Source organism: Pelobates fuscus, chromosome 4 (genome assembly GCF_036172605.1).
Source record: "Pelobates fuscus isolate aPelFus1 chromosome 4, aPelFus1.pri, whole genome shotgun sequence".
Classification (NCBI taxonomy): Eukaryota; Metazoa; Chordata; class Amphibia; order Anura; family Pelobatidae; genus Pelobates; species Pelobates fuscus.
In genome coordinates, this window is record NC_086320.1 from 100,594,838 (window position 1) to 100,618,084 (window position 23,247).

At 40.3% G+C, this 23,247-nt stretch overlaps 1 protein-coding gene across 2 annotated transcripts in view; it reads right to left on the reverse strand.

The window, feature by feature from the left end:
• Window positions 1-639: 639 nt before the first annotated feature.
• MAPRE2 (microtubule associated protein RP/EB family member 2) overlaps window positions 640-23,247 on the reverse strand; it is a 198,156-nt gene continuing 175,548 nt past the window's right edge. For both annotated transcript variants that reach the window (XM_063451427.1, XM_063451426.1), the window contains 3 exons: window positions 8,654-8,790; window positions 6,368-6,526; window positions 640-3,066 (listed from right to left, as the gene is read on the reverse strand). In XM_063451427.1, the coding sequence (XP_063307497.1) occupies window positions 2,989-3,066; window positions 6,368-6,526; window positions 8,654-8,790 (374 nt within the window). In that variant the 3' untranslated portion in view covers window positions 640-2,988. The remainder of the gene's footprint in view (window positions 3,067-6,367; window positions 6,527-8,653; window positions 8,791-23,247) is intronic.

Consider the following 23,247-nt stretch of genomic DNA (forward strand, 5'->3'; position numbering starts at 1 on the left):
TTTTTTTTTTTAACAAATATGTATTTGTGAGATGTGAAAAAAATAAAATTAAACATAGAAATCTTTCACAGGTACCCAAAATGGAGATATCCAATTGCAGTACAATCGGTAGTCAGTAAAAAAAAAACAAAAAAAACATTCTTGTAAGTGGATTAGTCACAATTATATATTTTCAGCCTCCTCAAGTTCTAAAATTTCAAAACCTCCCTATAAGCTTTGATACACATCATTGGCTTAAAATTAACCTTCTGTTTTCGTAGCAGACAGACAAGAGATATATCATTTCTGAAGGTAATTGTGGGAAAATTGACATGTTGTTTTTATTAAATATGTAAAAAGATAAAACGCAATATATTCACATATCCATAGACAAAAATCCCTACTCTACCATGCGACATTGTGGGTATGGAAAAATGAGTGAAATAGATCTGAATGAGACTTTTTTCATCTAATCAGGATTTCATTTCTCTCCTAGTTATATTTAACAATACATTTGTTTACATTCCTGTCAGTTTACATTTCATATATAACTTTTTTGATGTAGTGCTACCCAGTTAGATGAAAACAGGATTCATAATGAACTTAGAAACAAAAAAAACCTTCAGCAAAATGAAAGAAATATGTAACAAAATCTGAATGGAAAACAAGACATTCTCGTTTTATTTGTTAGCTCCCACACATGATTCCAATTACAGGGTGCACAGCAAACTGACAAACTGACTTTGGGTAGCTGCATATCCTCAAATTGACTCTGCATGTTCTGCAAGCAACATTGTTTGGCCAGCTGTACTGCTAATAAAGTTTTAATTATCAAAGGTAACATTAAGTGTAACATGAAGCGCATGCTCTCTCAAAGTTCTGTACAGCAAGGCGGTCTTACAATGCTGCATTTGTACCGATTTAGGGCATTGATGCAGACTGTTATTGGCAGAATAAAGTCCTGCTCTCGTGTGTTTTTAATTACTAACAGGAGATCTCTATAGTAGGATAAAAGCATGTAGGTAATCGTAATCATCTCAATATAATTCATAATGCATTTTCAGATTCCACTTGCTAGTGATGCATGTTACGGTGTACCCCTTCTTACACACACACACATGCAATTTTACTTTTTCGTACTGAATATCCAAAAACCTTATTTTAAGCTGAGATCTTATAAGGAAATACAGCAAAAATATTTTCAACTTTTTCTGATTGTTCATTATGCTAACATTTGTCCTCTGTGTGTGGAATGTAAACCCAACACCAGGGAATCTACTACACAATATCTTGACATGAAAGTGATTACCGAGTACATTTTATTGCATGAATTATTACATGTCATGATCTTAGCTATAAATATTTGTTATATTCTGTATACCTTATGGGGCTCTGTACTTGCAGTCAAAAATAGGGATACTTCTCAGTTAGGTGCTGTACCACTTCCTAAAGAAAGGTGCATACATTGCTGTCACATGTTAATAAAATAGTTATCAGATGGTTTTCTGCCATCTTAGCAGACACTGGCATTAACAGCAAATTATACCCCTAGTGAATAATAAGGGGAAAGGGGAACAAAAAAGCGGGCAATATTTAGTATTTCAACTCACAGCACACTCAAGCAGTCAGAATTGTGTATGTTGTTGCAGAGTTTATGTAGGATTAATAAAATTGGCCAGGAGGCACTGCAACTTCAGTCTTAGAATATTGCGCTGAAAACAATTCTTTAACAAATGTAACAAAATGATCTCTAGTGCTCACAGTGGACCTTGGATAGCTATCTATAATTAGACTGAAACTCTCACTGTTCTCATCTAATTGGCCGGGGTCCTAACAATGGTTAGTGTAGCAGTCGTTGTACTTAAAATAAACAAAGAATTAAAATAGTCTTTTTTTTTCAGTGTAAATGTTACATTTTACCAAAAGAAACATAGAGAATGAGACTTTTGCCAAAGCTGGGAATGTGGATTTACTTAATAAGATCATTCAATCATTTTTCTTAAAACACATAAGTAGAGTCTGTATTGTGGTAAGCTTACTACTGACCAATCCATCAATGCTATCTAAAACAAAAATACAATGGTAAAATGTCAAAGTAATGTGCACTTTCTTAAAATAATAAGGAAAAATAGAAGCTGTCTGTAGCTTGGAAGAGTGTTGTAATGTTTTTTTTAAAGATACAGAAGAATGGAGAATTTGGCTCACTCAGAGTTCCCCTCTATCTTTCCATAAGGGATTGGACCATTCAGATGCTGTAAAATTTCAAGAAAACAAATACAATTCCACTAAAGAGTCCAAGGATAGTATGTTCTTGGTTGTGAAAAGTGTTTTGAGATCCCTATGATCCTGTACTATAGCTTAGTGAGTGACACACAGAGCTGAAATGACATGTATGCACATTATATCGTGACTCATTCATTATTTAATGAGTGCCTTTTTTTGTATAGGTTATTGGTGGGGTGTAGGGGGGGGGGGGGGAGAGCAGGGCACAATTATAAAACATACTGCCTAAAATAAGAAACAGCCGTATCTACATCAAGAACTTTCTCTCTGTTTGTCAAAGCTGATACGGTAGGTAAATGTGAGTGGTGTAGTTTTACAACGTACATTCGTGACACTTGGTAGTGACTATTTCTTCTCATGACCAGGAAATATAAATATTGTACGATATTACAATTAGAAGCAAGCAGTTGGAAAACAAATAGATACCTCAATTACAAATAAATAAAAAATAGTTGGGAAAAAACATTTGAAAACAATGTGAAACAGTCAAATGATACAAACTGCTGCCAAGAAAGCCCCCGCCTCTTTCAGTTTGGTTTGGGCCAAGATACAACTTCTGTAAACACTCCGTGGGGCTAGTAATTGGTAAAGAATGCAGTGGTTTGTTGGCGCTCACTATAGTACATTATATGGTAAGAGTGGGCCACGAGTGACTGGCCACACATTGCTCTCCTGGAAAAAAAGTTCCACGTGAAATGGTAACATTGAGGTGGGTGGGATGAGGGGTCAGTACTCCTCCTGCTGTTGTGGCTCCTCCAGAACGTGGTCATGCTCCTCGCTTTCATGCTGGTCTGTGTGGCCTTCCTGCATTTAAAGCACGAGATTTTAACGTTAGTATTCACTTCGAGGATTAAACAACATTAAAATAAATAAAGAACAGCAAAATGACATTGTGATATTTAACGTGTCAAATGGGAAAATAGCACTCAATCATGGGTGGCTAATCTGGAGTTTGTTAGTCTAGGGTGGATTAAAGCTCCTTATAGTCTCCAGCAAGACAGCCATAGCTAAACATGTTTCAGGATGTTTTATATCTTTTCATATATGTTTTATTGAAATTAATATATGTGACAGTTGGTAGAATTGAGGGGTAATTAACAGAGGGTGAGTACCTGAAGCAAAGACATCAACGTTAATAGAACAGCACACACAATCATTTTTATGTCATCTTTGAATACGATGGTAATGAAAAAGGCACAGGCTTCAATAGAATATAAAGATATTATAGAGGGAAAGAGAAGGAAAGAGGAATTAGTTCCTAAAGTGTTTCCTCAAGGGAAATTGGCTTGGCTTCCGTGCCTTATGCTCAGGACACATGGTATCATTAATACTCGCAGTCATGTGTTCCATGTGGACCCGGTACTATACTGCAGAGTCAATCATAGGGGAAAGTAGAGGAGGACCCCTCTAATTCGTACTGATGTACTGTCAATTAAATGCTACACAACACATTCTGACAACCAGTATATACTTCTTCCAATTGTTTACTTTTAACTTCCACTTCTAGGAAGATATGTTCACATTTAGGGAAACACCAACAATAACAATTCGGGGAAACATAGGGTTCTCTTTCAGATGGAGTTATTGAACAGCAGCCAAAAAGGAGATTAAATCGGAGAATGTAGTATAAAACAAGCAAAGTGTAGAATTGGAAGCCAATATCACACAATTTGTGAAATACACAATTATAGCCATGAGAAAGGATAACTCATCCGTTCTGTGCTGACATTCTACCTGCACTTATAGCAAAGAAAAACAGCTGTAATTACATATTGGTGTATTTTATTTTTACTATGAACACCGCAAAAGCCTTTTAGATTGTGATTTATGATTATTATGATTTATTCTTAATTTGTATGATTTGCACATTGGTTTGCTCTAAATTCACAGTTTTTGTTGTGTTTCTCCAGATTTAGTGTTTGAACTACGGACAGAGTGTCTAAATGGTTGAAAACCATGTGATTAAAATAGTTTATGAGAGATATATGGGACAGAGGACTAATTTAGAACACAGGTATCAGGATTATCTCCCCCCCCCCCCCCGCCCCCCCTTCACTAGAAACACATTTAGATTTCTCTTCTCCTCTTTTTCCATGCTGGCTGTCAGGTGCAAAGGACACAACTTCTAGTGATTGATTGATTGACAGGGAAACATGATGGAGGTATCCAATTGCAGGACGAATATTTCTACATTTAATTTTGTTTTCCATACCTCCCAAATTAATTCAAATAGTGGCGTGTGAGTGGGAAATGGGATTCTGTACACTGTGGCCTTCTTGCATCATCCTCTAGAAGGAGTTAATTAAAGCCAGTTGTCAACTACATATTATTGTCTGCTGTTAGTCTCTTTATAAAGTAAACACTCTCAGAGCTTTTGGCAAAGTGAGAATTGTCTGAAATTTAGAGTTTAAAACCAAAATGGAAAAAAATCTCCATGCTAACTATACTCCCAGTTTGCCTACTTTGACCTTAAAGGGACACTATAGTTACCAGAACAGATTAATGTAGTTATTCTAGTGTGTATGGCCTGACCCTGCAGGCTTTTTAATGTAAACACTGCCTTTTCAAAGAAAAGGCAGTGTTTACATTGCTCCCCAGGGACACCTTTAGTGGCAGTCACTCAGACGGCCACTAGAGGTACTTCATGGGTCAGCACCGACCCATGAAGTACCTCTAGTGACCGTCTGAGTGACTGCCACTAAAGGTGTCCCTTGGGAGCATTGAATTAGTGAGCCTCTATGGGGAGTGCTAGCATGGAGACGCTAAACACTCCCCATAGAGACTCACTGATTCAATGTATCACTATGAGGAGATGCTAACTGGCAAGACGCAGCGTTTTGCACACATGCGCAATAGCCTCCCCATGCTTTCCTATTGGAAAACATTGGATTGGCTGAGATCATCAAATCTGATGACATATTGAATAATGCTGGAAGAGCATGCAGTGTATGGCCAAATAATCTTTTAAAGGGACACTATAGTCACCTGAACAACTTTAGCTTAATGAAGCAGTTTGAGTGTATATAACATGCCCCTGCAGCCTCACTGCTCAATCCTCTGCCATTTAGGAGTTAAATCCCTTTGTTTATGAACCCTAGTCACACCTCCCTGCATGTGACTTGCACAGCCTTCCATAAACACTTCCTGTAAAGAGAGCCCTATTTAGGCTTTCTTTATTGCAAGTTCTGTTTAATTAAGATTTTCTTATTCCCTGCTATGTTAATAGCTTGCTAGACCCCGCAAGAGCCTCCTGTATGTGATTAAAGTTCAATTTAGAGATTGAGATACAGTTATTTAAGGTAAATTACATCTGTTTGAAAGTGAAACCAGTTTTTTTTTTATCATGCAGGCTCTGTCAGTCATAGCCAGGGAAGGTGTGGCTAGGGCTGCATAAACAGAAACAAAGTTATTTAACTCCTAAATGACAGTGAATTGAGCAGTGAAATTGCAGGGGAATGATCTATACAGTAAAACTGCTTTATTTAGCTAAAGTAATTTAGGTGACTATAGTGTTCCTTTAAAGAGAAGTTTTTTTTATAATATATATAATGTTAGATTTTGTAGAACCATTCTATTTGTGACAGCACATCCATGATTTGGCAAATTAATAAGTGATTCTATTAACTTTCCTGCAGATAATTCTAATCTGGTTAAATAGATAAAACTATTTTCCAGTGGGCCATTGGGACTGAGCATTGGCACTGTATCTAGAGGGTATTAATCCTCATTCATCAAGTATCACCAACATTCTAAAACATAATGATTGTACTAAGAGAAGGGCATCCGAAAATCCTAACTAGCGAATGAGAACAATTCTTAGAATAAAGCTCACTGAGTAGGAGTAATAGAGACCTTTATTCTAACTGGTTAATATACATAGTGATAATAACATATTACATCGCTGTACACTGACCATCAACAAAATGAATGCCATCAGTAGATACATAGAAACAAAGGCAAAAAGAGACTCCCTCTTCATACAACATAGCTTACTTTTGTTAGCCAACTGTACTAAAGGGTTAGTACAAAAATGAAGGGAACCATCTTTTACATTTCTTTTTTTTTTTTTTGGAAGAAGCATCCCAGATCATTTCCGGACACTAACCTGTTCTTCTGCTGCATATAGCACTTCCATTAACCTCTGGACAAGGTCATCGCCCTCCTGGCCATGTGCCTGACAGAGAAGTTCAATTTCCCGTAGCTTTCCAAAGTAGAAATCCCTTTCTTTCTCAACTCCTTCAAGGGCAAGTTTTAATGAATGTACCTAAAAACACATTTAAAATAAAATAATTATAATGAGTACAATTTGCTTTCAAAATATTTAAAAGGGGTAGGGAAGATAGGAAAAAATGCATCTTTAGCAAGCTGCCCGGAGGACCATGGAATCACGCAAAGTGATCAAAAAACTCAACGAGGGCCCAGAATGTGGTTTTATTCTTATTTCAGGACATCTCAAACACAGCTATGCAACTATAAGAACAAGTGTGGCATGATAGCATTCAAACTGGTATTATTTTAACATACAGTTTATCATGTTGATGAAACAATCAGGGACCCTGGACTTGCTGAATAATATGGCATTGAGATCTCTACTGAGGGTTACAGTCAGCACAAGCTGCTAGGCATGTCATTCCATATAAATCCTAATATCGTTCTCATGTCCTGCACTTGACTGCCGGAGCAGAGCAGATACTGAACATGAGGAATTAGAGGTTATTCTGTTACTACGTATAAATGTTGCGTAATATTTAGTGCCGATTCTAAATATATTCTGTCTTTTCTTCTTTAGAGTGTACATTCTGCCACCTAGCCACATCTGCAAGGTAACTGCAGGACAAATGTTTCATAACCCCATTAGTGTATCACAGTATTATGCCATACATTGTGCCACGAAACAATGCATTTTTAAAACTAAAAACAAATTAATAGCTTGTATTAATGCCATGGACTAGAAAGCATTTTAATTACTCCACCAATCACCAATTCCACGTTCCTTTTTTTTTTTTTTTTTCTTAAACAAAGTGGACATGATAAGGCTGAATTGCATAGGACCTCCAGTATAAGATCTCCAATACGCTTGATCAGGTGGAGCAGTGTAGTGAAGTACTATTAGATCAGGGGTTAACCAGATATTTGGCCCAACCAGAAGCTAAAACTATTCGGCAGACAAAGAGTTAAGTAGTGGTAAACACATGGTAAACATATTGTTGCTGTTTTTTTTTTTTGAACCAAACAATATTTTTTGTCTCAATGCAAAATACAAAATATACAGTACTAGTGGTGTGTATGCGCAACACTCCCGTTGGGGATCCCCGTAACCCACACCTTCAGATACACCAAAAAACAATACACAATGAGGTGGAGCTAAAAATGTAAATGGAATAAATACGCAGATAACCTTTAATATAAAGATACCAATATTCTGGGAAATAGAATAGCAAACGAAAAAACAACAATGTAAGTAAATTTAGACAATATAGATAGTAAAGGTTATATGTAGCACTCACAATGGCAGAGCCAAAATAATCACTTGGCTCTGGTGGATTGTGCCTTTGGATCTAAAGGGAGGTTCAACACCCATTTCTTCTTCCTTGCGCAGAAGGTGGTGGAGAGTTAATCTGAAATCCCCCAGAGCCAAGTGATTATTTTGGTTCTGCCATTGTGAGTGCTACATATAACCTTTACTATATATATTGTCTAAATTGACTTGCACTATTGTTTTTTCTTTCCCTGTTGTATTTTACAGAATATTAGGATCTTTATATGAAAGGGCACGTACGTATTTATTACATTTATTATATATTTACCATAGTTCCACCCCATTGTTTATTATTTTGGAATATTTTTTGCCTGAGCACATCATGTTACTCATTCCTGACCCTAATGGAATATCAACTTATAGCCAAACATAGTAACAGATCTTTCAATATGTCCACATGCTGCATCATAACACTGAGAGTGGAGTCAGGCGTGGAGACGTGATGTTATATCTGTCTAAAATGCAGCCACAAGTTGAGTGGGGACAGGAGGGAAGGCTATGTTCAGCTCTCCTACTCCCTCATTATTGGATGCCAAGAACAGAATGATACCCCTCTCTCGCTCTCAAACGCCCTGTGGAGAGTGAGATAAACTGCAAAGGAGAGTGATGGAGAATTAATTACTGTGTAGAAGTGCAAATGTGCTTGTACGTAAGTGTATGTGTGAGTATTTGTGAGAATACCTGTGTGTGTATGAGCAAGTGTTTCACTGTTATACTGCAATTATTGCAGCTATTTGCCCCTACCATACTCTCTCTGTCTGATACAGCCCACACAAAAAACCTTGCACTCTAAGTACGTAAGTAACTTGTATGTGCTCTCAGCGGTTTATGGGCATTAGAAGGTAGAAGTACCTGTTCATTGAGCTGTGTAACCTGTGTTTCCAAATCCCTGTCGCTTTTAACTGCAGGAGTGGGTGCTGCTTTTTTTGCAGATGATGGGCGAGATGATGTGGACCCTGGTTTTGCAATTGGACTTGACTTGGCAGCACCTGAAAGAGGAACAGAAATATTATAACAAGATCTATTTAAAATAAAATTTAAAAAAATACACCTCTTGCAATAATATATGCCAATACAAAGATCGTGTTTTAGCAAAATACAAAAATAAAATAAAAAAACACTTTTGTTATTTAGGTTGAGAAATAAACGCACCAAACTGCTTCCATCAAAATCCGTATGTTCATATGGGATTTTATAGATTGAATAGAATTTACCAGGTTTTTAAGCCCCATATTGCACTGCGTGACATCACACAGAATCAATGATGGCAGCTGCTAGGCTGTAAATACATTTTATATGGAATTAAAGGAGGCCACTACAACCGAGGAAATGGTTCTTTACAGTAAGAACAATAAAGATGTGGAATTCTTTATCTAACGAGTTTGTCATTTCACATTCTAGAAATATATATATTTTTTCTTATTTTTGTTGTTGTTGTTGTTGTTGTTGCTAAAACAGAATATCCAAGGGTATAATAGATATGTATGTGCAGGGCCGGATTAAGAGCCCAGTGGGCCTGGAGCTGACAATTATGATGGGCCTAATTACGGAATCTTATCGACCAAAAACACTAAAACAGTCATACCTCCCAAGCATCATGTATCTGATGGAGATGGTGCTGGAGGGAAACTCAAAGGATGCAGCTAAAAGAAAACACATACTCTATGCTAATCTCCCTCTAGTTTATGCGTTCATCTTATAAGTAAATCCATACCCCCTAACAGCAGTGTCCAGTGAAGCAGGAAATCAATGGGCGCGGTAAAAGGGTGTGCCACTGGCGCGAATCACGTGACCAGACCTGCCAAAAGGGGTGAACATGCCCAGAAAGGGGGCATGTTTGTCCAAAGAATTGGAAGGTCAGCCTGGCATGAATGCATGTCAGGCTGCCCGCCAATCCTGCAGACTGTCCAACTAAGGGCATACTATGCAGGCAGCACCATGAGCTTGACATAAATGTGTCTAATCATGCGCTCACTCCATGCTTTCTAAGGACTGTCCCCTAGCACTCGCTGGTCCACTAGTCTGCTTACCTTCTTACTAGCAGGCAGAAGTTCCTGGTATATAGTCTGAGACAGAGAAAAGGTGAATGTAGAATAAAGGGGACATGCCACAGTGTTAGAGAGACCAACCTCTGCATTACCTAAACTAATTTTATTGTCAGCCAGTCCACACAAGTTTTGTTCCCATACATCCCTCTCAAGCTTCCAAACATAAAGGGACACTATAGTCACCAGAACAACTACAGCTTATTGTATTTGTTCTGGTAAGTAGAATCATTCCATTCAAGCTTTTTGCAGTAAACACTGTCTTTTCAGAGAAAATAACTCCACTGTCCGCTCCTTAGATGACTGCTAGAGGTGCTTCCTGGGGCAGTACTGCCTAGTGTGCAGCACTGCCATTCAGTGTGTCCACCCTCTGCATGCAGACACTGAACTTTCCTCATAGAGATGCATTGATTCAATTTATCTTTATGAGGAGATGCTGATTGGCCAGGGCTATATTGGACTTGTGCTAGCTCTGCCCCTGATCTGCCTAGTTGACAGCCTCAGCCAATCCTATTGGGGAAGTATTGTAATTTGCTCAGCCCACCATTTCTGATGATGTCAGCAGACAGTCTGTTCACAGACAGAGCCAGCAGCTGCAGACTTGAATACAAGTAATATTTTATTATATTTAGGGAGGCAAGAAGAGGCCAGGGTGGTGGTTTTAACATAATAGGGTCAGAAATACATGATTGTGTTCCTGACCCTATAGTGCTCCTTTAAGCAAGAGTATGTGAAGAGTAGTTAAGGTTGCCACCTTTCTTGGAAAAATATACCAGCCTTAATCATTTGTACAATTAATTAGTATAGTTAAGCGTGACATCACATGATGTAAATCACAAGGAGTGACATCAGAGAAAATTCTGTAAAATCACCAACAAACTACTCACAGTTTTATTCTGCTGTATAGATGGATTGCTCCCAGTGTCTCCCTGTCTCTCAGTCTCGCAAGTCACCCAGTGTCTCAGTGTCCCTATGTATCACAGTGTCAGTGTCCCCATGTCGCCCAGTCCCCTAGTTTCCCAGTGTCTGTGTCCCCATTTCTCCCAATGTCTCAGTGTGTCCCCATGTCACTAGGATACTGGGGACACAGTGAGACCCGGGGACACTGAGAGAACCGGGGAAACTGGGAGACATGGGGACACTGGGAGACAGGGGGACACGGAGACATTTAGAGAAACTGGGAGAAATGGGGACACAGACACTTGGGACACAGACATTGGTAGACATGGGGACACTGAAACATTTGGGGACACTAAGACACTAGGCACGCAGAGATATGGAAACACAGACACTGGGAGACTAGGAGACACTGGGAGACTAGGGGACACTGGCTGGAAGACAGACACTTGGGGACACTGGAAGACATGGGGACAGTTGGGACATAGACATGGGGACACTGGGACATATAGGGACACTGGGAGACATGGGGACACTAGGCACACTGAGACACTAGGAACATAGACACTGGGAGACATGGGGACACTGAAACATTCGGGGACACTAAGACACTAGGGACACAGAGACATGGGAACACAGACACTGGGAGACTAGGGGACACTGGGGACACTGGCTGGGAGACAGGCACTTGGGGACACTGGGAGACATGGGGACAGTTGGGACATAGACATGGGGACACTGGGACATATAGGGACATTGGGAGACATGGGGACACTAGGCACACTGAGACACTAGGAACAGACACTGGGAGACATGGGGACACTGAAACATTTGGGGACACTAAGACACTAGGGACACAGAGACATGGGAACACATACTGGGAGACTAGGGGACACTGGCTCGGTGACAGACACTTGGGGACAGTTGTGGACATAGACATGAGGACACTGGGACATATGGGGTCACTAGGTACACTGAGAGACATGGGACACAGACACTGGGAGACTTGAGGACACACACTAGGGACACTGGCTGGAGGACATGGGGACACTGGGAGACATGGGGACATAGTGTCTCCGTGTCCCAATGTCTCAGTGTCTCCCAATGTCCCTATGTCTTACAGCATCCCCATGTGTCTCAGCATCCCCATGTGTCCCAGTGTCCCCTAGTGTCTCAGTGTCCCCATGTTTTCCAATGTCCCCAAGTGTCTGTGTTCCCAGGTCTCCCAGTGTCTGTGTCCTAGTGTCTCAGTGTCCTCTGGTGTCTGTGTCACCATGTGTCCCCTAGTGTCCCCATATGTCCCCTAGTGTGTCAGTGTCCCCATGTTTTCCAGTGTCCCCAAGTGTCTCAGTGTTCCCAGGTCTGCCAGTGTCTGTGTCCCCTAGTGTGTGTCCCCGTGTCCCCTAGTGTCTCAGTGTCCCCACATGTCCCCTAGTGTCTCAGTGTCCCCATGTGTCCCTGCTGCCTTTCCCCCCATCCCTCACTTACCTGAGCTGTAGAGCTGCTGTCTGGACTCTGTGCTGTGTTGCTGCTCCCCCACGGATCAATGAGTAGTAGAGAGAGGCAGGGATATGCTGTAACTTCCTATCCCAGCCTCTCTCCACACACAGTGACCCCTACTGGCCGGTGCTGGTATTGCAGAGTAATCTATTTATTTTCTCATTTACTCTGAGAAAAATACATGCATTTGTATTGCTGGTATTACTGCAATACCGGCACAGCCAGGCAACCTCAAATACCGGCTGTGCCAGTAAAATACCAGTCAGGTGGCAAACCTAAGAGTAGTGTGTGTGTGTGTGTGTAAAAAAAAAAAAAAAAAAATTTTTTTTTTTTTTTTTTTTTTTTTTAAATGGGCCTATTCCATGGGCCTGGGCCTGGAGCTGCAGCTCCATCAGCCCCTATGTTAATCCGGCCCTGTGTATGTGAACAGGTTGTTGATCCAAGGATAAATCTGATAACCTTTATAGAGTCGGTGTTTTTCCCTTTTTGTGGCATAGTTAGAAATGGCTACAGTTTTTTTTTTAGCATAAAGGAATGGATTTTAAGGTCGGATGTGATGGACCTTTTTTGTAACCTAGATTACTAAGTAAATATGAATCTCCACGTCTAATAAATAAATAAATGGGTGAATGTATTTACATTAATATATCTCTACTTTGCTCAGAGACACACTGCTTGTTAGAACCAAAAACTGCAGCGTGCTCTCATCTAAGGACAAAGTCGCATTAACATAAGTCTTATTATTCTGAATGGACCCACAGTCTGGACTGGGGATCTTAAAAATAATTCTATTGTGAATGCTTTGTAGACCGCACTGTGAGCAAACCTACCCAGATGGCATTTCATGTGATCTGTGGTCTAACTCTAACCAGACAAGTAAATAGATATTAACATAATAGGGGATTATATACAAAGAGTAAATCTCTGATCTAAGAGCAAACATTCACCGTGGAAATAAAGGATTATTCCTCAAGTATTTCCCCACTGTCCACTAGTGATATCCTGAACTGTTCGCCAGGAACCGTTCGCCGGCGAACATAGCTTGTTCGTAGCGAACGCGGCGGGCGAACATATGCGATGGTCGGTCCGCCCCCTATTCGTCATGGAGGTGGGAGGGTCTGCTGCTGATTGGCTGGAATGTGTCTGCTGACTGTGAGGTACAGGGTCAAAGTTTACTCAATGATGACGAATAGGGGGAGAACCGACAATCGCATATGTTCGCCCGCCGCGTTCGCCACGAACAAGCTATGTTCGCCGGCGAACAGTTCGGGACATCACTACTGTCTCTACTCTACTACTTTTCTCACCTTTTCCAAGAAATCCTCTTTATAAATCACCCTAAAAACACTATGTCTCTTTCATAATTATCAATATTCAGTTGACACTTTCCTTAAACAGAGAATTGTAGTGAGCTGATATTTAGCAGTTTGTAAAAACCTCTAATCAATCAGTATTGGGAGATTTTCCAGTTATGCTGTATAAGATTTGATTCTTAACTCATTACAAATCTCTGATTAATCAATACACCCCCGGTATCCTAAAGCACAATAAGCAAGTTGCCAATTCCTTTCTATAATAACTACATAAACTAACTACATTTATTCCTACTCATTCTCTGCCAAGCATCTGGATAACCTCATAAAAAAAAAAAGGAGTGATTCAGCTTGGGTCCCCCTCACACAAATACTCATAACATACATACTTATTAATATGCTGTGCTAAGCAATGTGTCACTGCACTGCTGGCCGCTATCTGACATCCGTTTGATGTTGGGTCATGTTACAGCCAGCCATTGTAACCAACTTAAAACAATTCTTGAGGCCTCGCTCCCAGCTTTCTGAATTTGCAGCCCACGCTGAGTGCTGGGGCCCTTTGCCTGGGTACAATGTGCATGTCTTACAGAATGGGGGGGGGGGGGGGGGGATTGCAGCTTATAGAAAAATGTGGGTTTGGGAGGAAACATCATTTTCTTTGTAAAGATCAGAGCAGACAGAGCTGCACATGATGAATATTTATAAGGATTGCTCTGAACTGCATGCTTAACCCTAGACGGTCTCAATGACGTGCAGACAGTTAATGCTATCATCCAATTCACTTACAAAACTGCAACAGGTACCAAGGAGTGATTCACTCTGTAACTGCTATAGCAGAAATGTGCACTTTGCAATCGGTTTTCCATAAAAACTGGGAATATACAGGAAGGTTTGAACCAAATATTGCAGCTGTTGATGAAATGTGTTTTATTCAGCTGTATATGTGCAGAAATTATATTTAGATCAATAGACTGACACGTTTATAACTGGACTAACAAAATGTGATATTCAAGCTTATAAAAGAAACTTGGGAATATTGATAATAGAAAAGACAGCAGAGCCAAATCCAATCTGTGAATTGCCCTCTCCGAACCTGGTAGTCACATGGCACCAAAAACATATGAACAACAATCTTACAATCTTGTGGGAAAAAACAAAACAAACCATTAGTGTAGGGGTAGGTAACCTTCAGCACTCCCAATGTTGTGGACTACATCAACCATGATGCTCTGAATGCCATAAAGTTGGCAAAGCATCAGGGGAGATGTAGTTCATAACACCTGGAATAACAAAGGCTGCCTGCCCCAGTGATTAGCGACACAAAATCTTATTGACACTAATATGAAAAATGGTTGTAAGAAATACATTTATACCTATCTGCAATGCGAGCTCTCTTATGGTCTAGGGATGACTTGAGTCAATGAGTCATTGGTTGGGGGGGGGGGGGGGGGTTATATCAAAACACATACTAGGAATTCAAACGAATAGAAACAGATCTGACTTCCACTTGCTGAGCTTAATTTAAAAATAAATAAAAAAAGGTCTATGTAAGGAAATAATCTTTCACCTGGATAATGCCCTAACCGCTCCTCCAATGCAATATTTAGATCTTCTCTGAGCGGATGTAAGACTCATAATGTTAGAATGACCAATTCAGAGGGCCCAGCCTTACAATAATCTAAGCCAAGCATGATCATGTAGACAGGGTAAAAAAAAACTATTTGATAAACCTTGAAACCTTGGGGAGAGGGGGGTGGGAGGGAAACAAACTTACTGCTACTAATATTTAAACCCCCCCATACCAGGGGAGGGCTGGCAGCGTTAGGCCTGGGGGGCAAATCCAGTCAAGTGGCCCATCGCACCGAGAGGAGAGTAAAAACACGTTTCCCATATGATTGAAAGGGGAGGCAGTCACCTTAACAAACACACTCAGTGACAGGGACACACACTTGCTGATTTTACACACACTAACTGACAGGCACACGCACACACTCACTGACAGACACACTGTTACAAGTATACTGACTCACACAGACATACAAATTGACACACATACACACACACACACATACAGGCATACTGGCTAGCACACACACACAGAGACAAACTGGCACACACACAGAGACATATATACTTGCACACACACACACAGACATACTTGCACACAAACACACAGACATACTCATACACACACACAGACATACTCATACAGACACACACACACAAACTTTAAAAGCCAGTTTCCTACCTTTTCTGGTACCTTTCCTGAGGTCCAGTGTGCTGGCTAGGGTGCATGGGAGTTGGGGTCTAGCTCTGCTTGCTGTGTATGGGCCACCCGGTGGTCCCCCTTAGTGTGTGGGCCCCAGTGCAACCGTAGTACCAGCACCGCGGGCCCATGGAGGGGAACGAGGGGCGTAACTGGGGACCGCTGGGACCCTTGCAAGAATTAAAGTAGAGCCCCCTTGTCACTCTACCTTGTGCATATTCTCGCTCCTCGTCACTCCCCACTAAGCAATACACATGGTTGAAATGTGTGTAGTTTCTTTGTGTGATTGTACTATTGCAGAGTGAGTGTTGCATGCATCTGTGTAGTTGGATGAGTGTGATTGTGTGGATGTGTGAGAGCTGACTGAGTGTGATTGTATTTGTGGCTGTTTGAGAGGGAGACAAAGAAACAGAGAGGGAAATAGAGAGTGCCAGAGAAGACAGAGAGAGTGGGAGAGACAGAGAGCCAAAGGGAGACAGAGCTACACATGTAGAGAGATGAAGAGACAGAGAGTGACACAAGGAAAGGAGAAACTGGGACAGCTAGAAAACAAGAGAGACAGAGAGTGACACAAGGAAAGGAGAGCCAGAGACAGCCAGAGAGAGACAAAGAGTGACACAAGGAAAGGAGAAACTGAGACAGCTAGAAAACTAGAGAGACAGAGAGTGACACAAGGAAAGGAGAGCCAGAGACAGCCAGAGAGTGACACAAGGAAAGGAGAAACTGAGACAGCTAGAAAACTAGAGAGACAGAGAGTGACACAAGGAAAGGAGAGCCAGAGACAGCCAGAGAGAGACAAAGAGTGACACAAGGAAAGGAGAAACTGAGACAGCTAGAAAACTAGAGAGACAGAGAGTGACACAAGGAAAGGAGAGCCAGAGACAGCCAGAGAGAGACAAAGAGTGATACAAGGAAAGGAGAAACTGAGACAGCTAGAAAACTAGACAGAGAGTGACACAAGGAAAGGAGAGCCAGAGACAGCCAGAGAGTGACACAAGGAAAGGAGAAACTGAGACAGCTAGAAAACTAGAGAGACAGAGAGTGACACAAGGAAAGGAGAGCCTAAGACAGTTAAAAAAAACTAGAGAGAAACAGAAAGAAAGTGAGACACACAGAAAGAAGTAGAGCCAAGAGGAGACAGCCTCATATGTGTGCAGGGAGAGGTGAGGTAGAGTATTTCACTCACCTTGATCCTGTGTGCCACTGCTGCAAGCTGGGACAGGGAATCCTGGGGGCCTTAGAACAGTTTGTAATAGTTTGTTTCTCATGATAAGATACTATAAAAATGTGCTAGCCAATCACATGCCATAACAAGTCAATGTTCATGACAAGCCTGCAGTTGCTGTTGTGGCGCTGCAAGACTAACTGTATGTTCTTTAATATGCACAAGAAAAATAAAGAATTAAAAAAAAAAAAAAGAAGAAGAAGAGTGTAACAAGTAGTGTTCGATTAAAGAGCATTTTGTATGTCATTGTGACCGATGGTAACATCTAAGTTTTTATTTTCAAATGGTGCGTTCTGTACATCCACGGTGAAACATTCATTTTATATAAGCAGAGAAATGATGTGAAACCCATATGTCATGCAGAGCTAGACGTGTATGTCAGATTAAAATATATGTCAGCGATGCAACGTGAGAGAAATCGCAAAGTGATGTCCCCAAAAAACTTTCAGTATCAACAAGAACAATTAAGGACAACTACGATTTAGATAGAAAGTGCAAACAAACTGTGACACGGAGTATAGTTTGATTCCAATAACCTCAATACACTGCCATTAGTAACAATTCAAGGAAGATGTAGTTTACAGTAGCTGGGGGCTGCAATAGGATACTCTGGATCTAAAATAGCTATGGGGAGACTTTGAAGGACAAACAGAACAGAGATAAATAGTGGGATGATGCACTGCTGAAAGTAAAGACAAAAAGCCATATTTTACAGCAATGAAGGCTTTCATAATCTGATAAGAGGAAGGGTCCTACTTTAAAAATACACTATAGTCACCACAACAACTTTAGCTTAATGAAGCAGTTTTGGTGGAGCAGTCTCACTGCTCAATTCTCTGCCATTTAGGAGTTAAATCACTTTGTTTATGCAGCCCTAGGCAAACCTCCTTACATGGTTCCTCTTAAATACTTCCTGTAAAGAGTCATCTATTATTTAAACTTCCTTTATTGCAAATTCTATTTAATTTAGAATGTCCTATCTCCCGCTCTGTTAATAGCTTGCTAAACCCTACAGGATCCTCCTGTGTGTGATTAAAGTTCAATTTACAGATTAGGAGATAAAAACCTTGAAAGTACTTTACATCTGATTTAAAATGAAACCTTTTTGTATCCATGCAGGCTGTCAATCACAGCCAGGGGAGGAGTGGCTAGGGCTGCATAAACAGAAACAAAACTGATTTAACTCCTAAATGGCAGTGAATTGAGCAGTGAAATGTCAGAGGCATGATCTTTACACTAAAACGGCTTCATTAAGCTATTGTACAGTGCTATGGAATTTGCTGGCGCTATATAAATAATAAAAAAAAAAAATAATTAAGCTAAAGTTATTTTGGTGCCTACAGTGTCCATTTAACAAAACAGCACGTGATGGAATTCCACAATCATGCATCTATCATGAAGACTGCTGCAGGTTTAAATGTTACCAGTGTAGTCTGATTTATCTATAACAATCTAGAGCAGGCTTCCCCAAACTCCGGCCCTCCAGATGTTGCTGAACTACAACTCCCATGATTCTATGAATGAAATAGATGGGCTGAGAATCTTGGGAGTTGTAGTTCAGCAACATCTGGAGGGCCGGAGTTTGGGGAAGCCTGATCTAGAGAGATAACTTGATCTGTACTACAGAACATCATCCATCACTAGTTTTTAAAGTATGTGAAACATAAACCTTTCTCGAATATCTGATGTAGTGTTGAAGTGTGTGGAGTATGTACAACTAAACAATAAGCTTGCTGTGTCTAATACTATGACAAACACGTGTTCCAGTCTAACAGATTTCAAATGGCAGATATGTCTCCAGAAAGACAGCATATTTGAACATGTAAGGCATTTTGCCAATCGTATTTTTCCCTTTCAAGTCTGAGGTGCTTATTTTTAGTCATCCCATCATCTAGTGGCATTTCGCAGACACTGTGTGAGTCATCAGCCTCTCACCGTGCACCGTGGGGCAGGGAGACGTGCTATGTATGCTGTACCATGTTTTTAAAATATCACTTTGCTACAAACAAAAAAAAAACCTGCATTCCAGAATAGATTAGATTTTTTATGATGAAATTATTTATGTGACCTTTACTGCAGAATCACGAGTGCTTATCAAACATGAATGACTGATTATTTTGCATCAAATTAGCTTCTTTGTACTTGGGGAATGTCATATGGGATAAAACTGAAATAGAAGTTCCATATTCTGCTATTTCCTTCTCATCCCAAGTATTCTCCACAGTTGTGATAATCCTGTATCTGACTGCCAGAACATCATTAATTAAAGAGATCTAAATTAGAAACCCACAGAATATCACTAATTAAATCAAATCGTGATGGTTTCAACAAATATTAGAACAATGAAAACACAAGTATGTTAGTTACAATTTCTGCACGTTAAATATTGTGATACCTACGTTTTAAAAAGGGATTCTTAGAGTTCTTTATCGGCGACAATACACAAACATAGTACTCGTGTTATACAATACTTCCATAGTGGCCCTATACAATGTAAACGTACGCATAGAGCTAGTCAAATCGCTATTAACTACATAAATACCATTGCAGTCTGTAGGCTTGATTTACTAGAATGTTTCTATCTCTGTTTCACCAAGACTGGGTATTCATTATCAGATCGAACACACCAACAACAGTGTCTATTTCAGTGGAACATTACCAAATTGAGGGCTCTGTTCAGTGGTCCAAGGTATTTTCCGAGGATAAATGTATTCACCACATTTGGGAAGAAAAGTCCAGCACAAGAATATATTTGTTTATACATGCTTTTGTTACATTATGTATTCCAGGGAATTTCAGTCCATGCACAACTTGTCACTGGATTGCCCACTACTGGCCCTCTCCTGTCCACCCACACTTGCTGAAGTTGGCAAGTATATCTTTTAACGAGACCTTGTGATCATACACATTGTTAATGACAGGCTCCACAGAGGAACAGAATTACACATCCTTGCACCCCCGTCCACAGTCATTATTGTTGGACTATGGTCCCCAGAATTCAGGAAATGTTTTACCAACAAGCACCAGATACAAGATTTGGCAACCTTGTGATTGATGAATAAAAAGATCAATCACAAAGGCCATTTCTTATTATCAAGGTATGACTGTGTATCACAGACCAGTTTCAATGTGATTGGAAAACTTTGCTACTCTAAACCCGATACTACTAATATTTTATTTCATGATAATCTCTCCTCACTTATTGTGTAAAAAAAAAAAAGAAATAAATGCCATCATTGGAGTTTTAAAAATGCACACCTATAGATACCCGCTTGTGTATGTGATGAACGTACCTTTGTGATCTGAAACAGAACGCGAAGTACAATATGGCATCTAACTGCAGAGCACACAATGAATGTCATTGGCTTTGAACTCCCTACTTATATAAAAGCTGAAACTCAATAAATAATACATATTGCAGTTATTAAAAAAATAATGGTTCTGTAACCAAGCTCTGCATTAGGGTTTTTGTTGTAGCAGAAAATGTTTGGATGCTACAGTCTAAAAATATCTATTGCTGTAAGGACAAAATGAAATCGTAAGCTGCTTGGCAGATAAGTAGACATGCAGCAAGCAGAATGGGGTCACAGAGGGACTGTGTCTATCTATACGCTCTATCTTTATCAACGCTCTAAAATTGTATATTGAGATTACAGATGCCGACAGCCAAGTATTCAGCTTTAATATGGTCAATTCAGGCGAAAAGCTAAGTACCCAAGTGCATCTCTAATATTAACATTCCATTTTGCTGGACTTTTCTCCCCAAAGTAGAACACCAGAGAAGAAATCCATGTAGTTTCCACATCTCTCTTGAACATCCCTGATGCCCTATAAGTCTTAAATACTCTGCTAGTCCCAACGTCCACAAAAGTATCCACAGCAATAGGCGAACAGAAAGTTCAAAGTGCTGGGATGCCCAAGACCATGTCAACATCAAGTTCTTCTTGGACTACAAGCCCCGGAACCCTTTGGTAGACTGCAGTTTTTGGAATGGTTGTCTAATAAAAGCTGGGGGACAAGGCTGGACCACCTTGTGACAGATGAATCAGAGTTATCATATTCCAAATCCCAGTGTTTATTACGACAGGTACACTGGCAGCTTACTAACCTACCAGTTAACCACTTTCTCACTGGCAACGGCAAATCACCAGATTTTGTTTCATCGGCTCTTTTTATAATCTAATCATTATCAGTGTAGATCCATCATATCTATATAGAAATATGTGAAGGTGTTTGATGATACTGCTTGCTGGGCAGTTTTTGTTCCCAGCATAATCCTTAGCTCCAAGTCTAATCTGTACAAGGTGAGTCAGCATCAACAAGAACATTTACCCCAATCAAATATCTCAGGACATTGTGTTTATATTGAACAGTGATGTAATGATGGGTGCTTCACACACTCAATGCATTAACTGGTATTTGGAGTGTAGGTAATTAAATATCCTTACATAGTGACAAGTCCGGCTTACCAAGGGGAGAGTAGCAGGACCAGAAGTTGCAAGCTGATATATTGTAATTTTGTGATGACTGTGTATGGGTTAATATGCCAAATAGTACCAGAATCATCATATTTATAATATTTCAAGTAATAGAATACAATGGTGGAGATTTATCAAAGTGTAGTGTTCTGAAAAGTGATACAAAGTGATATGGAGCACAAGAATCACAAACAGATTGTTCTTGCTGGTTCCTTTGGTCGCCATGGTGATTGCTTGACTTTTAGTACTTTTCATTATTTCTTGGAACATGATGCTTTGGCAGCTGTTTAATAGATGTATGATGAGTAATGGAGTGATTTAATACTACTGATACTCAGGGCCGGATTAAGAGCACAGTGGGCCTGGTGCTGACAATTATGATGGGCCTAATTACGGAATCTTATCGACCAAAAAAACTAAAACGGTCATACCTCCCAAGCATCATGTATCTGATGGAGATGGTGCTGGAGGAAAACTTATAGGATGCAGCTTTAAGAAAACACATACTCTATGCTAATCTCTCTCTAATTTATGCTTTTATCTTTCAAGTAAATCCATAACCCCTAACAGCAGTGTCCAGTGAAGCAGGAAATCAATGGGCGCGGTAAAAGGGGGTGCCACTGGCGTGAATCACGTGACCAGACCTGCCAAAAGGGGTGAACATGCCCAAAAAGGGGGCATGCTTGTCCAAAGAATTGGAAGGTCAGCCTGGCATGAATGCAAGTCAGGCTGCCTGCCAATCCTGCAGGCTGTCCAACTAAGGGCATACTATGCAGGCAGCACCCTGAGCTTGACATAAATGCATCTAATGATGCGCTCACTCCATGCTTTCTAAGGACTGTCCCCTAGCACTCGCTGGTCCACTGGTCTCCTTACCTTCTTACTAGCAGGCAGAAATTCCTGGTATATAATCTGAGACAGAGAAAAAGTGTATGTAGTGAGTGTAGAATAAAGGGGGCATGCCACAGTGTTAGAGAGACCAACCTAAACTAATTTTATTGTCAGCCAGTCCACACAAGTTTTGTTCCCATCCTTTTGTTTTACATCCTTCTTAAGCTTCCAAACTTAAAGGGACACTATAGTCACCAGAACAACTACAGCTTATTGTATTTGTTCTGGTAAGTAGAATCATTTCATTCAAGCTTTTTGCAGTAAACACTGTCTTTTACGAGAAAATAACTCCACTGGCCGCTCCTTAGATGACTGTTAGAGGTGCTTCCTTGGGCAGTGCTGCCTAGTGTGCAGCACTGCCATTCAGTGTCTCCACCCTCTGCATGCAGACACTGAACTTTCCTCATAGAGATGCATTGATTCAATTTATCTTTATGAGGAGATGCTGATTTGCCAGGGCTATGTTGGACTTGTGCTGGCTCTGCCCCTGATCTGCCTAGTTGACAGTCTCAGCCAATCCTATGGGGAAGTATTGTAATTTGCTCAGACCACCACTTCTGATGATGTCAGCAGACAGTCAGTTCACAGGCAGAGGCAGCAGCTGCAGACTTGAATACAAGTAATATTTTACTATATTTAGGGAGGCAAGAAGGGGCCAGGGTGGTGGTTTTAACATAATAGGGTCAGAAATACATGATTGTGTTCCTGACCCTATAGTGCTCCTTTAAGCAAGAGTATGTGAAGAGTAGTTACGGTTGCCACCTTTCTTGGAAAAAAATACCAGCCTTAATCATTTGTATAATTAATTCGTTAAGCGTGACATCACATGAT